We start from the raw sequence: 17,059 nt of genomic DNA, 5'->3' as shown, positions 1-17,059 counted from the left end.
ATTCAGAAGCCTTCCTCAGTTTCCATCCACTCTATCAGCCACTGAAATTCTTCCCCCAAGGCATGCACTTCACAGTTCAGCCAAAGAAAATGAAAACGGCTCGTTTTCTGAAAGGTCTGTAGGATTTACATCAAAAGAAACACTCATAGATAAAGACTAGAAAAGACTATTACAACCTGGACTTAAATTACAGGCACAAAACAACACTGACTACACATCACTGCCTTACCTAAAAGCTAACTCAATAGGCTGGAGCTGATCTTTCTCTGATCAGCTGAAGTAATCTCCTTTCAATTTCAAGGTCTAAGTTGAAATCACTTGTTCCACCATGTGCAATGACTCATTACTACAACTGTTAAAAAAAATCACATCATATTTCCAGTTTAAGCTTCACTGACTTAGCCTCAACCTATCAGACATGTTTTTTTCTAATGCTAGAAACTGAAGTAGCAGGTATTTTTGTGGCTACCTCTGGTAGGCTGATCCCAACCAGCAGCCAAGCACACACTAGCCACTTATTCATCCCCACCCTCAGTGGGATGGGAAAAAAATGAAAATAACAAAAACAAGAAAAATTAATGGGTCAAGATAAAGACAGCTTAATAACCACAGGAAAGGGAGAAGGAAAAAAAAAAACAAATTCAAAGAACAAGTAACACCGAGGCAATCACTCACCACCTCCCACTGCCTTGCCAGTCTGCAAGTAACAGATATTTCAGAACATTTACTCCCCAGGTTTAATTAGTGAGCATGAAAATACATGGGAAGGAATATCTCAGGTTGCCCAGGTTGGGACACCTGTTCCAGGTGTGTCCCCTCCCAACATATCCCCACCCTGGGCCTGCTTGCTGGTGGGCAGAGAGAGGAACAGAGAAAGCCTTGAGCCTGTGCAATCCCTGCTAAGCAACAGCTAAAAAGCTGGTGTACCAACACTGTTTCAGCCACAAATCTGAAATACACCAACATACAGGCTTGCTGTGAAGAAAACCCAGTCCCTGTCAGACCCAGGACAGTACCACTATAGAAAGATCTATCAAGGGTTTATTAGCAGTGATCAGGAGAAGGCCATATATGAAAAACCAATTGATATATTGAGGAGTTGACTCAGCAAAGTCCTTAACCTTAGATATTCGTTATGCCTGAGAAGTAAATAATTACAAAGACATGCACATGCTTAAAATGCTTTGACCAATTAGATCACTGCTCTGTGACTTCACAATTACAAACACTTCCTTCTTTCTCGAAGCCAATCAAAAAAAAATGTTTTGAAGATTGATAGAAATCCTTTTATTTGCATGGAAAACTTTGATAACATACATTTTAAAAATGAGTGCAGCAACCACCACACTTCCCAGGTGCTTTTCTTTCTCCCCCCAAACACTCCTTCAATAATTTTGCATTACTACACCATTAGATTTATTCAGGTTATACAGAAAGATAAATATGAGATGATGTTTTAAAACATTTTACTGCCCAGTGTGTATAGCCAAAGTTATTAAATATTCTGTGTAACTTCTATGCGTTAAAATTATGATAAAAATTGCTTTCATATTTTTTTTAATCTTGACCAAGAATTTTTAAACTATTCACACAAAACTTCAAATAATTACCAGAAATTACAAAGACACAAAATGGAGAATGTGAGTTACCAGAGTCGAGATATTCTAACACAGATTTAATTACCTTGACTTTAGCTGCCTACATAAATTAGCGCTAAGTTTGCTCCAGTAATGTTCACTAAACAAATGTCAAAGAAGTTAATACATCCTCCCTGATTGTTAGAAATTACTTAAATCCTGTCATTTGGAAATGTTCTTTTAGTACAGCAGCTAAACAACTACGAACAATATGCAGTATAATTATAAGTTTTATTCATACCCTTTGAATAGATTAATATCTATTCAGATACACATCTTAATTTCCTGTTATTTACCTGTGAGAGATTGACTTCGTCTCATAAGACTTCATACCAATGTTGTAATCAGCTTTTTAAATAGATCTAAATGTTTAATATGCAACAATACAACAGAGATTTCTCAACTGGAAAGGTCAGAATTTATTGCCATGGAAAAATCTGGAAATTAATTTTAACAACTGCAAAACACAAAGAGGTTTTTTTTATATTTGTAAAATTTATATACTGCAATTGTGCCTGGAACTTCTTATATAATAATAAGGGTTTTTTACATTGCATTTTAAGAAGACAAAGAGGTTATTTCACATGTAAGCAGTTGCTTGATTCACTTAAAACTACTTGTATCCTATCCCCCCCCACAGGAAAGGTCACACTGATTTGCCTGTCACAGGTAACAGAAGATGTGCAGTATCTTGTCAGGGCAACCACCACTGCAGACTCTCCGCAAGTTCTCACAATCTTTTGAGAACACTTAGTCAAGTTCTGCTGCTTTTACTCAATGCTTCTCTAATTGCAACTGGAAAATCTTTTTACTATTACAAGGAACACTTTTATATTAAGTTATTTCAACCAGTGTCCACTTAAGTACAGATGAAGTTTTTGCTTAATTAACACACTTGAACTTTGCTACTTGGAAAAAAAAATTGTGAAACACACAATGAAATTGGAAACAATTGGTCTCTTTATTACAAGAATACAAGAATCTTTTGCCATGCAGAAGCCTCCAGTCCACAGATATTACAAAACTTGATTATAAATGCATGAATAATATTCTAGTAAATATCTAAATAACCATGTTAAATAATAAAAAAAGAAATATTGACTGATTTATAAATAATATTTATCTTTGTTCATTTAAGAAATACTATATTTTATTTTAATCCTGCAGTATGTAATGTCAAAAATTCAATCTAAACATGTGTATGAGGACAGTCCTCCATTAACTTATTTCCACAATCAAAAAACGATTTCCTGTGCCTAGACACAACTACAACATCCTGTGTGGAACTGTTGAACTGTTACTTGAATGCTGTTTTTTTTCACCCGAAGTCACAAAAAAAAAAAAAAAAGAAAAAAAAAAAAAAAAAAAAAAAAAAGCCTTAACCAGTGCACAGGTGCATTTAAATGTCACAAAACAAAGAGAGAGATCTGATCACCATGAAAAGAGACAAAAGCTTCTCACTCTATTTCCCTGCTTTCCTCAACTGTATTGCCCATTACGAAGCACCATGAGGAAGAACACATCCCCATACAACTTCTGCACAGAAAGTCACTGGAAAACTTCCTCCAAACAAGACACTTCCTCCTTAGAGGAAGGATGTTCTAAAATCATGCCCAGATAAGAATTATTTAGCAAAAGACAACTGATGAGCCAAAGTGAACATACAGTTGAACCATATAAGGAAAAATACCAAACTTTGCTGACCACATAGAGTAGATACATCATGAATTACATCCAGGCACATGTTTAACAGAAGAGAGGTCTAATGTCATTATTTGTTTCATTAACAAATGATGGCATTAAACCAAAACTAACTTGCATGCCCAAGTCCTTAAAAAAACCTCACCTAAGGAAGTGATGTGAAAGAACTCACAGTAGCCCTTAAAGAGCAGTTGAAAACAGAGAGCTGTGTCAGTACCAAGCTGCAAAAAAAAAAAGGCTCTGAAATGAGAGGATGTCGGACACCACTGTTTGACCTCTGAGGCCAAGTGCATTGGTTGCACAGGCTTAAGGCTGACACTTCTATCATGCCCTATAAAGTAGGTCTGAGATAAGGGGGACAGCTAAATAAATACTAGCTTACATAAGCTGGATACACATTCCACTCTGTAAGTTACAGATTAGCTAAGCTACACCTGTGATGGCAATATTAAAGCCATTAATGCAAAGCGTAATTATAAAATAGGAAAAAAAATTAGTATCAGTCTCTGTGTAGCAAAAACACAAGCTAATGAATACATTTATCCTGAAAGAAAAAGTAGCAGAAAAAATTATTTTAAAGACATAAAAAATATGAGTACTAATAATAATATCATATGGATCAACTTACTAAAGTCCCTTTCTATCCCAAACAAGGTAACTTTAACACATACATAGAACTGGTATGTTTCTTGAAAGTGTCATTTGCGCTTTGACTATCTCCTCTATATAAACTGGAATATGAATTTAGTCACCATGTCACTAGCCTAGCAGGGACATAACCTGCAACATCCAGGAGCTGTCCTCTGGCTCAAGCTTTCAAACAAAGGATTAAAGCTCTATATTTTACAAGAAAGCTAGAGCCTTAGGTGGATATTTAAAGAGGTACTGCTGTACTAACAACTGGAGACTTTCTGTGGGTAGCAACAGTAATTATTAAGGACAGATAATGGAATTATACCTAGAACTGGAGTTAGACCCATCATTTCTCATCAGACACTTCTACCATCAAGACTGCAATGGCTTAGGCAACTAAAAATCACTTAATTCCTAGAAGCTGAAATTTGTGTGATTTTAGATGATGATAGGGTTTTGGAGCTGTGGAGCTATTTTTAATAACAGTCAAAGCATTCTTAATCTGATTTTCTAATGGTTTTTTTTATTTAGAAAACTATGTTTGTGAGTCACTGGTGTACATTTTTGTTTGTTTCTGAGACTGTGAAGTAACTTCCCAACCCAGACAGCAATTGCCCAATTAAAGCTTCCTGATGATCAGATTGCTCTTTATTTAACATTATACTACATCTGCCTCGTTATGAGTGAAGGCCTTCCTCTTGTAAATCAGGGTCTCACCAACTCAGCAGGGCTCCCTGAGGGAATACAGCGTGCTCACATGGACTGCGCTGCAGCCTTGAGACTTGTCAGTGCTCTGAATTGCCACACTTCTCTAAGTAGCGGAGAAGGAGAGAGAAATCAATTTTTTCTTGATTGTGTGGCACCAATTAATGGGATTAATAGCGCTACCCGGCACTGAGGCAACACAAAGAAAGAAGAGAAAGCAGAAAGACCATAATGAGCTCAGGGCCTTGCTGTTAAAACTCCTAAACCATGTGAAGACTGTAGGAGCCAGTGGGGTTCGCAGGTTCTATGCAGACAAACAAGACAAAGGAAGGGGAAACACAAGCAAAAATAATACATCATAATGCAGGAGGACAGCATCAGCAAAAGAAGCAATGTAGCCACATACATGACTATCACTTTAGTATCCTAACTACTATATATTTTATTTCCTCTCCTTACTAGTTAACTTTTTTTCAGTGTTTAAATGTTAAGTGGATCTTCATTCTGACCAACTTCATTTTTCTATTTTTTTTCTATTATCACAGGGAAACATAGAATAAAATAAATTCTCTTGAGTTTCTTTTTCTCCCCTGCTGTCTTTTTCTTTCAGGTATTCCTCCTTCAGGGAATAAGACATCAAGATTAAATCTGTTACTCTAGCAATTTAGTCTCCTTTTTGTGTTTATCTCTCTGCACTGTTCCTTATTGGTAAGTCTACATCAAGCTTCTGTCTCCAAATAGCTTCACTGTCTTACACTTCATATTAGATTACAGGCATTACTATCTAATGGCATTATTCTGAACCATGACACACTTAGGAGGAGCTCTAAAGCAGCTTTTTTGATTTTTTAACTGGTGTTTCTACATCATGCAAAAATGTATCATCAGCACAATTATGGGTGGTGGTTCATATGGCATACCAGAGGCATGCCTGCATCTGCAAACCTTGGTCTTCTCCGTTTGCATTTCCCTGGACAACTCTGCTTTGTCGTCACTACATAGGAAGGACAAGACTCTTCAGAATCCTTAGGACGATGAGCACCCAGGTCACATTGGGTGCACTGAACATGTCATACACACAGTGGACACAGGCAATTAACACGTGTCTGAACAGGAACACACAACACCTGCCACATTTATATGGGATCTCTGTCCAGCACACACGGGATTCGCAGGCCTTTTCTAATGTTTCAGAGCATCTGTATGCATTTCATAGAGCATGCACATGCACATTCATTTCAGTTTGAGAAATCCTAGTACATTCAGTCACAGAAATTATCCCATTTCTCTTTTCTTCTCCTTCAAATGAAATAATACCCTTAATTACACAAAAGCCCCCAATTCTGTCTCTACAAAACTATCGCAGAGTCTGCATCATAAACCTTTTCTCTTCCTAGCTGGCCTATGTATAATTGCTTTCACAGGTTCTCTTCAAAGGTCACCTACAGCTGAAACTACCCTTCCTCTTCATTTCTATGAACCATCTCTCATGTCTCCAGAAGACACTGCTTCCACTTATTTAGGCTTCTAGGATTAATTCTGTTATCAACAACACAGAGCAGCTTTCCTGCACTAGTGCACCAAAAGGAATACGGAACTTATGTTCATTCAGAATTCCTTTCTTTGATAGAGATACCTGACCAGAGGAATATTTCACAATCAATCTGTTTACCTCTGCATTCATACAAATGTCAGCAGAGGCAGAATGCCTGTAAAATTGGAGTGTAGCTACTTCTTAATGAAGGAGTTCATGGCACAGGAGCCAGTATTAATAGTGGTGCTAAGGACACCTTTAACTCTGGCAAATCCATGCCTAAGAAATACATCCAAGATCAAGTACTGGAGGTGCGAGTCCAACACTGCAAAACATACATACTCTTTACATAATAAGTTATATTTTCCCTGTCTTTCTCACTCTTTATTTATACTCTTAGCAACCACCAGCACTAGAACCTTTCTTTAAAAAAACAAAGTACAGATTCCAGGTAACCATTTGACAATACAGACTAAGATTATAAAAATAAAATAGAGAAGAGAAAGAACGTACTGGCAATATAGCATTAATCTTTTTTATCCCACCTCCTCCCATTTCCTATCCTTTCTCACTCTCACACTCAGTGTATTCATATGGTCTGTTTCCTCCTAATTTGTTCAGCCATCCTCCCTAATTATTCAATTCCCTCTTCTGCTCCTTCACAGAATCAACTGGGCTCCATGACATTCCCCTAGCCTATGGGGAACTGCACCTTTAAAAGACAAGATCTATACAAAGCTAACAAGCAACAAGCTTTGCAGATCTCTCATGCCCTCTCTCATGCTTGCTACTGAAGAAAAGCAGTTGCCCTTCCCTCTCTCCCTTCACCCTCACACCACCTACATTTTCTCTCCCAAGTCAATGACATATTCCTCAACAGACTACGTGGTGACCCACTGAGCTCAGCCTACTGAACAATTTTCACTTATTTGTAGGGTTCATTTTCTTCTATTTCATATTCTCAAACTGGGTAACTGTAACATGAACAACCACCAGTTCTGGAACAAGGACAGCAGGAATGTGCAGCCAGAAATGAAGATGAACAGGATCTGCAACAACTGGCTATTATATCAGCCTCATAGCCCACAGTCCTGAATACTAAACCATCAGAGGGTCTGGAGTAAAACAAACTATGAGAGGAGAAAAGATTCAATTAAAAAGGCTCCAACACAGTTGAAAGACCCAAACTCTCGTGATTCCTGCCCCAGAAAGCAGCTTCTACAGAAGCCAACAAAAGAGCTATTGTATAGTAAGAATATTGTACCAGACACTATAGAGAAATATCGTTTATGAATAGAGTGATTTCATTTATTGAATATTGCAGGGAGCTGGAAAATGAGGAAGGAGAAAGGATGTTTCACAAAAATACACAATTAAAAGTTTTCACTCTCTGTATGAACAGACTTTTTTTAAGAGGTGGCTAATGTAAAATAGGCTTCTATTTATCACAGGTAATGCATATGCATTCTTCATTTTGTATATGTATTTCTCACAACTGTAAGACATGTAGTGCTATGTATGCTATATATGCACCAAAATCTGAGGTGTTTCACTGGAAACTATATGTTTAAGGCAAAGATAATACTTGAATTTTATGCAAATAAGGGAAGAAAACTGCCCAAATCAACAGAAGAGAAAAACCAGAGGGGCTTCATAACTACAGCCAAACGATTCTGCCTGAACGCTTATAGATGGAACTAAAAATAAGTGTTCAGTGAAACTGAGTAGACAAAGGAGAATTGACACAGCACAGCATATGGGACCTAACATAAAAGTTAAGGCCATCAAAAATGTGTCTGTTGCAAGCCTTTTTAAAGGATGTCACTGTCTCTACTAAGAGCAGATTTGGATGTTGGGTTGCCTTGGCAGAGGCATAGGTGTGCATTTCAAGTGATCATACTCTTTACCTGTGTCCAAGGATGAAAATCTGTAATCCTTGTTTCTCCTATCAGCTGTGTGCTGCTTTTCATCACCTTTAGTAATGTGTGAGACAGCCCACTGCTTTAGTCAGGAGCCCAAGGTTTTCCTAACAACTGCATTTGAAAATGCTCTTGCTTTTACTAGCTTTTAACCACATCTTATGGTTTCAGGCAGAAAAAACTCTTAACATATCTTTCTGGCATACTGCACAGCTCATATGACATTTCTTAAGAGAAGAAGTGTGCATCTGTGCAAGGGGGATAGTACCCAATACAGGAAAGAACACCTCATTTTTGTCTGAGTAATTAATTACAGACATTAAAGTGTATGGGTAGTATTTGTTCCGAAAGCTGGTGAGCATAAAAATGCTTCCAGCCACCTCTTGTAGTCCAGAGGTAAAAAAGTATCTCTATCCTTCTTAACTCATAAAACTTACACAAAAACACATGTGCTTTCCCAGATAATAAAATACCACAAGAATTTTAAAAATATATTTAAAATCGCTGTATGAAAAAATCCCAAATAATCATTAGTCAATTGAAAATGAGAAATTAGTCCCCACTTCTGTGTTTGCATAAATAAGACAAATAAAAAGATGTGAAAATAAGTGAAAATAAAATATATTGGGGAAAAAAGGAAAGAATATTGATTACACATTCAAAATAAAGAGGCAAAATGTAAAAGACCATGATGTTAAAATGTTTCTAACTCAATTTAAATATTATGTTTTTAGGTTCAATTTACTAAGTAACACTTCTAAAATAAGGTACACTAATAACTGGTGTCTGTCTAGGTGTTTCTTTTTAGTCCATGATAAAGCAGATAACTAGGAAACCCACTTGCTCCAGAACAGTAAAGTAGCACATAATGTGTGGCAGAAATGCTGGTTAAGGTACTCGCTGTTCCCTTTCCTCCCAGAAGATCCTAAACACACAGAAAGCTCAGACTGTGCTGACTCTGGAGTATGGATACTATCTGGCCCACTTGGACAAGCATAGATAAGTAACAGCAAAGAGCATGTTAGAAAAAATTTTAGGCTGAGTTAAAACCATCAAAGTATTTTACTTTATATTTGCCATTTAACATTGATCTGTTGTACCAAAGAGACTGGACTAATCAAAAGAAACAAAACAAACAGTTGAAGAGATTACTTCAATATTGTTAATGTAATCTGAAACTTTGAAGATACTTCATAATGTGATAAAACACAAAGAAATAAGACCAGTAGTAATGGGCTTATTTTGATCCAGACTGATTAATTATTAGATGGCTTGCCAGAAAAAATTCAATACCATATCTTTGAGCTTTATATCTTACCATGGAGCAGCCAAGCTTTGCTGATACACAATGGTGGGAACAAGTCAAGTGAGAACTACTTCTCATTTTCCCAGGTATTTTTTGATGCAAGATATTTATGCCTTCTGCTCCTCCACTCAAGAAACAAAGTAATGGTCATTTTGAGAGTTTAAAAATATTAAAAGTTAACATAACAAAAGGATGCTATTATGGTACTTTCACCTTATCATTCCATATTTTAGATACAATTATTTCAATTTAACTACTACCTGGATTTTTATTTATTTCTGTGTCTGTTGCCAAAGGATTTCAAAGCAATTAAGAGAGCCCACTTTTCCAAGTCAAGCAAGTAATGTTTTTGCCATTATGGAAACAAGGTTTATGTGATTACTATCTATGTTCTTAGCCACACAAGTGCATACCTGTATCTATGATCTCTTTCATTGTCTTTTTCCAATATGCTTTTAAAGTCTTCAGCTAACTTCAGACAAATTCCCAGAGGAGTAAACCACAAAAATGCAGCTCCTTTTAAATGCTGAGAGATTAACTATCAGATAGCAAAACAGTGTAATTTTTCCCATTCAGAAACATTATTTTTCTTAATCTTAGATTACATGGGAAACTAGAATTATTACTGCCTCAACCACAGGGAAATTTCTGACATTTCCATCCTGTTGGTCACCACAAAAGCTAAGTAATAAGCACAAAGCCATTGCTTATGAAACTGTTTGTTAATGGAAAAGGGTGTATCTATAGTTTTAATTAGGTTATTTCATTTGCTTTCCCTTAAAGGTAACTTTATCCAAGTCAACTATGAGAACATATGATGAATTCTCAAAAATGCAAAGGACATCTCTACACCATTTTTCCCTTTGACTCACATTCACCTTAAATAGGTATTTTACTTCAGTGCATATTAAGGCTACAGTAACACCTTACTGCAACAGTCATCAACAAAAATAAAAATTAGAACTTAAATGTGATTCTCTACCCCCTACAGTGTAAGACTGCAGCATTTCTAGATCACTGTTGGTTTCCACACATTATTTGAAAAACTAATACTGGCTTCCCTGCAACAGAAACTGCCAGGCTGAAACAATGTCACTGGCTAATCAGTTAGTGCCCAAAATGATCCTTGTGATGTATAGGTACTGAAAAACTCAGCCTTTCAAATGCTCCATCTAGCTGCTTGAAATCAAATGCTTCACTAAATTAATTTCTGTAATCTGTAATACAGACCCTTTCACACTAGTAACAGAATCTAACCCATTAAGTATAATACCAAAATACTCAAAATTTGGAGGTTCTGAGCAACCTCAAAAGAAAACAATTCTTTAAACTCACCTCTATCATTCCAATTGCATATATTGCAGCTTGCAACATAATTTTATACTGTGAGAAATTGTGAAGTGGTTAATTTGATATTCAAGTTGACAGTGTCTACCTTTGTGTATTTAAAACCAAGAAGTAACTTCCCAACATGGACAGCGGTTCAAAAGACAATTCAAAACTCAAAAATTCATCACCAAACTTTGACTAAGTTGGTCATAAGATGCACTATAGATAGTGTTCATCACCAAATAGGCTAAGGTTTAAGTGAAAAGTGTAGTTATTTTATTTAAATAATGGACACCACTGCATAATATACACCAATAATGCTATTTCATTCAGGGAAAGAAAAAAACATCACTGATAAAAACAAACAAACAAAACAGTTTCCTATTGTATTTGCTTCAGTAATTATGTCTGCTAAAGAAAGAAAAGAAAAAAAAAGCTAAGGGTGGTATTACAAAGCCTTTTTGTTTTTTGAAATAAAAATTACAGTTCTAACCCCACATTACTTGGAGAAAAAAAAATCTTAGGTAACCAGGAGTTTGGCATGTTTACTTTGAGAAGAATTATTTTGGCTTTTTATAACTCGAAGAAATTACAGTTCTTGGGTTTGCATAACAACAATGTACCTGCTGGATGCTTTTTAGCTGCGCTTCCAGAAATAAAAAAATTCCAAACCACTAAATTTATCTCAGAGCTCTTGAAGATTTATTGCAATCTGTTCTCAAGAGTGCTGATCCATCTTTCAAATTCACAAAAACTAAGTGTCAGGTTGCCCAAATGAGAGCACAACTGGATGCTAAAGAGATACACTTGTACAGAAGATGAGATGTATGGATACAGGCAGCAGGATTATTCATTGAGATTATTAGCACACACAAAGAACTTGTTCGATTGGATGCTTGAAATGCAAAGTGGGTCAATACTTCACTCAGACAGAAATGAGTGGGTGCTGATTCTGAATACTCTGTCCTAGCCAATTTTAGGCACATACCTCCTGTTCGCATTTTAGAAAGATGGAATAAAAAAAAAAAAACAACAGCAAAATTTCATCACAGAAATAATTCATGTTTAGAATTCTTATTACATTCCAAGTTAATGTGAAAAAAAAAGAAAATCTAAAAAAATCAGGTAGTGCCATGGTATGTGTTACCACAAAAATCCCAGAAAAGAGGCATTTCTAAAGGGCATTCCTCAAATCTAAACTCGTTGTCTAACCACAGTATTCTCAGATGCCAACAATCTCATACAGAAAGATGTCTAAGCTTTCAAAACCAAAAGAAAAGAAACCCACCACACACAAAAACTACACAAAACAGGATAAGGATGCTCATGTAGCCTGACAGAATATAAGGGGTCAATTTAAGACTTTACTGTCAGCACTAACAACAGCTGTATGCCCTGGGGCACTTAGAAGCTGCATTATAGGTTCACAGCAATCTTACCTGCAAAAATCTTTTTTTTGGGCACCTGAAAGATTAAATGGCAGAGAAGTAACAGTTCTGAGAAGTCATGACTTGGGGACCTACATTCAAAAGGGAAAATGAGGCTGCAGTATCTAAGTTGTTTTGCAACCTGTCTTAAACCTCCAAATAGACACAGTCTCAGATGTACACAGTAATTCCCACCCACCTTCCTTCCCACCTCTAACCCATAAATAAGAATTTACCTTGTAAAAATGTTTGGAATCAAGTGAATCTGGGCTGAGTAACCATTCATAAAAGAGTGGATCAGGCTTCCTACTATGTGTTAACAGATACTGGTAGTCAGTAGAAGGCCAATGCCTGCTGAGTCAGCTTAAACTCATTAATTCTTTCTCCAGGAGGTTACTCCTCACATTTCTTTACAGAGAAGGAAACAACTTTCTAACCAAGGCAGAGCCTAAGGTCTTCCTGCATCTCATGTGTCAGCACTTCTCTTGAACACTTCTCTTTCACACAAATTAGGAATATAATTCAAGTGTCAAACCACAAAACTTCAGCAAAGATGTTCTTAAGTAAGTACTGCTGGTTAATGAAGTACAAAAATCCCTAACCACAGTAACAGGAGGCCTGCATGTAAATACAGGACTGCATGGAGAAAAGAGACACAACCAGGACACTGGAACACTATGACCTACTAGCAAGAGCAACTACTGCTCTTAACTGTAATGCAGGGGAATTGTACTTCACCTTCAGTACACCGCCAACTGTTCCATCCACCAGCATTCCGTGCCTTTGTAAATGTCTAAAATCAGTGGTGCAAAGTCCCACTGATCACTGATTATTAATTATGCAAGTACAAAATACAGTCTGTTTATGTATCACTATCCCTGCCCTCGTCTTAGAAAGCTCACAGGTCCTCTTCTCTCCCTGTCCTTCTTTCCCGTGACTGTCCTCAGCTACCCAGTTTTATTTCATGCACTCCCTAAAATGTTGACTTGAAGCATATATTGAGCAATTACAGTCACAACCTGCTCAGTAAATAACACTGGAGAAAAGTGAATCCAAGTCCACTCTGTTCTGAGTATTAGAAAATTAGTACTCCCTGAAAAAAAAGATGGCTGTCATCCATGGCAAGTGACAGTTAATTAGCATCCAAACCAGAAGTGGTAGAAGAAAATGCTAGCTGTCCCTGGATGAAAGATGAAGTACAGGTCTCCTTTTGCAACATGTCAGAACTTTTAGACACGTGAAAAACTGACATGTTAGTTAGTGACTATATCTGACTGTGAACATGTGGCATTCTTGAAAAACCACAAAGCACATCTAATAGTAATACCAGTGTAGAGTACAAGATTCATCCGTGCATCTTCTTTGATCAATTCCTATCAACTTCAAATACCTGTCTTTCTTTTTCTAAGGACTACAAGATCAAGCACAGGCTGCAGATCTTCAATAAACTGTTGAGAACAAAAAGTACATCAAAAATTAAATATGTAAGGAGATTTTAAACGGCCAATCAGGAAGTAGAGGAGATAAGAATTATGATCTTCTTCTTCTTCCTCTTCTCCCCAGTGTAATGGACTAAAATAACTACAAACAGCTGCAGGAATGTTCTACCCCTAGACGTTAAAACCAGTCGCTAGTATTCAGGTGTAAGTAGATTTCACACCAAAAAGTCTTCCTGGTATACAGGAGTGCACCAAGAACCTGTAGACAGCCTGTACAGTTATGCAAAGAGCCTTTCACAGATTCTTTCTATCACAATGAAATTCTTACATTACAAAGATTAGTGAAACGTGGTGATACATGAAATGCTGAAACAAATACAACTTCTTAATCTTTCTCTCCACTATTGATAATTGAAACATCCTACAAGAATCCAAATAGTGACACATATCTTATACTGCGGAGAAACTAGGTTAACACACAGTGACTCAGAACAGAGATGTCAAGTGGTTCACTTGAATTTTAAACCTATGGGTTAAAAAAATTTAAAAGAAAATGAGAGCTGTCAAGGGCCTAACCCTTGAACAACCCCAAAGCACTGAATTCCAATTGAAATAAACAAGTGTCAGTTACGTACTTAGACCTAGCAACACAGCTGATTGAACAGAATTTTATCCAGGAATTGAACCACACGTTTCCATTTTTATCAATTTCTTAACTAGAAAAATCAACTGCTGTTCCCTAGTACCCAGGTACTGTTCCATCAAATGGGGCTTTATTTATTGCAAAATAAAAACACCGCTAGCACTGAACCAGCATAGTGTATTTCAACAGCCTATGCATACAAAAAAATATAAAACCAGACCATTAGTGAATAATTTTCTAAGAAAATTTGAACCTTTCTCATGGAGGGTGGCAAAATATACACTGAAAATGAGGCATCCACCACACCAGAATAAAAGAGATTTCATACATAGTAAGCTTGATTGAGAACAAGTTAAATACTGAAAAAAGGAGACTTGTGCCTTGTGATACTGCCAGAGTGCAGTGCATAATATATGTGCATTTAGATGTTTAAAACTGCATAAGAAACAGGATGATAAAATGGTAATAATCACGATTGCTCTAGCACCCTTTCAAATTCTAAGTATTCACAGCTTATGTACTGAAATAGTAAAATATGCACATCTGTGCATCTACAAATCCCTGCAAGTGCATCGCTGTAAGAAAACGTTAAACCTATAGCAAAAACACGGTGTGTTACTGCAGATAAAAATCTCAGAAAACACCAACAACAAGGACTTTTCGCAGGACAGACTTCTTTCCGAGCGCTCGCTGCAGAGGGTGTGTTTCCCGGTGGGAGGCACCCACCTGTCCCCCCCCGCCGGCCGGTCCCGGAGGGGCAGCGCCTCGGGGCTCGCCCGCGGGCCGAGCGGCGCCCGGAGCTCAGCGCTGCCGCCCCGGAGCCGGCGGGGGTTGGAAGCGCCGCCTCCCCTCGCAGCGCACGGCGGGTGCGCGGCCGCTCCGCGGCTCCCCGCGGCCGGACGGCGGGGCCGGGCCGCTGTCCCGCGGCCGCCGGGGCGGCCCCGGAGACTCGGGCCGTGGGCGGCGGGGCGGAGGGGCACCTGTTTGACGACCGGCGCGGGATCGTGCGAAGCAGGGGGCGGCGCGTTCGTGGTGGGGCGAAGAAGCGGGGCAGATCCTCGGGATAGCCGGGAAGGGAGGGCTGCGCGCAGCTCCGGCGCTCGGAGGGGCGCGGAGGAGGGACACTGGGCACACGCGTGGTGCGGGGCGGCAGGGCAGAGTGAGGGGTGCCGGCACTGCCGAAGCAGCGCCTCAAACTCATCCTCGCCCCCAGGTTCACCTGGGCTGCGCGGGGGCCACGGCATCGTGGGGACACCCCCGCCCCCACCGCTGCCCGCCGCGGAGGAGCCGGCCGGCGAGAGCGCACCTTACCTCGAAGAGGGGACCGATCTTATTCTTCTCCAGGTAGGCTTGGATCCTCGTCTGCTGGTGAGACGCCATGAAGAGCTCCGGAGGCGGGGGCTCGAGCTCGTCTTCCCCGGCGGCGGCTGCAGTCCCTCCGGCTGCTGGCGGCTCGCTCCTGCGCTGCACTAGGGCTGCCACAGCGGGAAAGGGCGGAGGCGCTGCCAAAGTGCCCGGGACGGAGCTAACTCAGGTAACTGGGGCCGCGGGGAAGGAGCCGGGTGTCAATCGCCCGCTTTGCCGGGCACGGGGCTGGCTGCCCTCAGGGAGCAGCGGGCGGGCGCTGCCTGGAGCGGAGCATGGTGCAGGGAGGAGGAGAGGAGCTACAAAGGCGGCCCCCGAGCCCGCGCCGCTCCGCGCTGCGTGTGTCTGTCAGTCCGTCTCTGTCTGTGTTTCTGTGCCAGGCAGCGCCTTGGTGACGGGAGCGGCCGCGGCTCAGCGCTGCCGCCCTCGCCACAGCGCCGCTGCCGAGGCCGATAGCCGCGGGCTCCTGTCAGCTCCGCGGCCGCCGGCGCCCGTTGACGCCCGGGCTCGGCGCACAAAAGGCGGGAGCGGGGGAAGGGGGAGGAGAGCGGGCGGGAGGCGGGGGCTGCTCTGCCTCCGCCGCTCCCCTGCCCGCCCGGCGACGGGCTTGCCCCCGGAGGAGCCGCAGCCCTCCCTCCCCGCCGGCTTTTGCGGGTCTCCCACCTGGCTCCGGTGCCCCGGGCGGGGGTGAGCGCCGCGGGCCGCCCGGCGTGAGGCACCTGAGCGGCACGCGAAAACTTCGGCTGCGGGAAGGTCGCGGAGGAGTGAAACGAGTCGCGCTGCCGGCAGCAAGGACTGCAGCCAGCGCTTTCCCTTAATTGCTGTTTAAATTATCTTTGAATCTTAAAATGCTACCTTTCTTTTGATGCCAATGAAATTCCCACTTAGGTACAACGAGCATTTTAATGGAATAATTGGAGTAGCTATGCAGGTGCGTCCTGGTCGCAGGTTGTGTTGAGTTCCAGCAAGCAGCCAAGGGCGTGATGGAGCAAGTGAGAAATATTCAGCTTGATTCAGAGAGTAGTGAGTTAATAGGTACATCAAAGAATCAGTGTTTATTTTGTCTTCAAGTAATTAGTATCCCACCATTTCTGGAAGCAGGATCATAGCCTTTTTTTTCTCTCTCCCTCTTTAGAGAAGAATAAGCAAAAACATGCTTCTTGGGGTTTGACACTTCTGTTCTTCTGCAATAACTGATTCTGCTGTACTAACATTAACCTGTTTGGTTAAAAAAATACCTTTTTTAATAAGGATTTTTTTAAAAAACACAAAACAGCTTTGAAGACTATTGGGAACATTCAGCACAACTGCTGAATCAGGCTGCCTGTTCCCAATCAAGCAGTGTTCTGCAAATGCAAGAGTACAAGCGTCTCCTGATTCAGAAATCACTAAAGAAAAGAATGAATTTTGTCAGGAGTCAA

General features: G+C 40.1%; 1 protein-coding gene across 14 annotated transcripts in view; it reads right to left on the bottom strand.

Annotated features, from left to right (window-relative positions):
* C1H8orf34 (chromosome 1 C8orf34 homolog) overlaps positions 1 to 16,412 on the bottom strand; it is a 190,485-nt gene extending 174,073 nt beyond the window's left edge. For 13 of the 14 annotated variants that reach the window (XR_010347424.1, XM_064388565.1, XM_064388593.1 and 10 more), the window contains exon 1: positions 15,585 to 16,412. Coding sequence is in view for 12 of the 14 variants with exons in the window: in XM_064388565.1 (XP_064244635.1) it covers positions 15,585 to 15,653 (69 nt within the window). In the remaining 2 variants the exon portion in view is untranslated. Of the gene's footprint in view, positions 1 to 15,579 lie in introns of all 14 variants that reach the window. The other variant, XM_064388556.1, reaches the window with a different exon arrangement.
* Positions 16,413 to 17,059: the final 647 nt, after the last annotated feature.

Source organism: Passer domesticus, chromosome 1 (assembly GCF_036417665.1).
Source record: "Passer domesticus isolate bPasDom1 chromosome 1, bPasDom1.hap1, whole genome shotgun sequence".
NCBI lineage: Eukaryota > Metazoa > Chordata > Aves > Passeriformes > Passeridae > Passer > Passer domesticus.
Note: the sequence above shows the minus strand (reverse complement) of the source record. Positions and strands in the feature narration are given on the sequence as shown.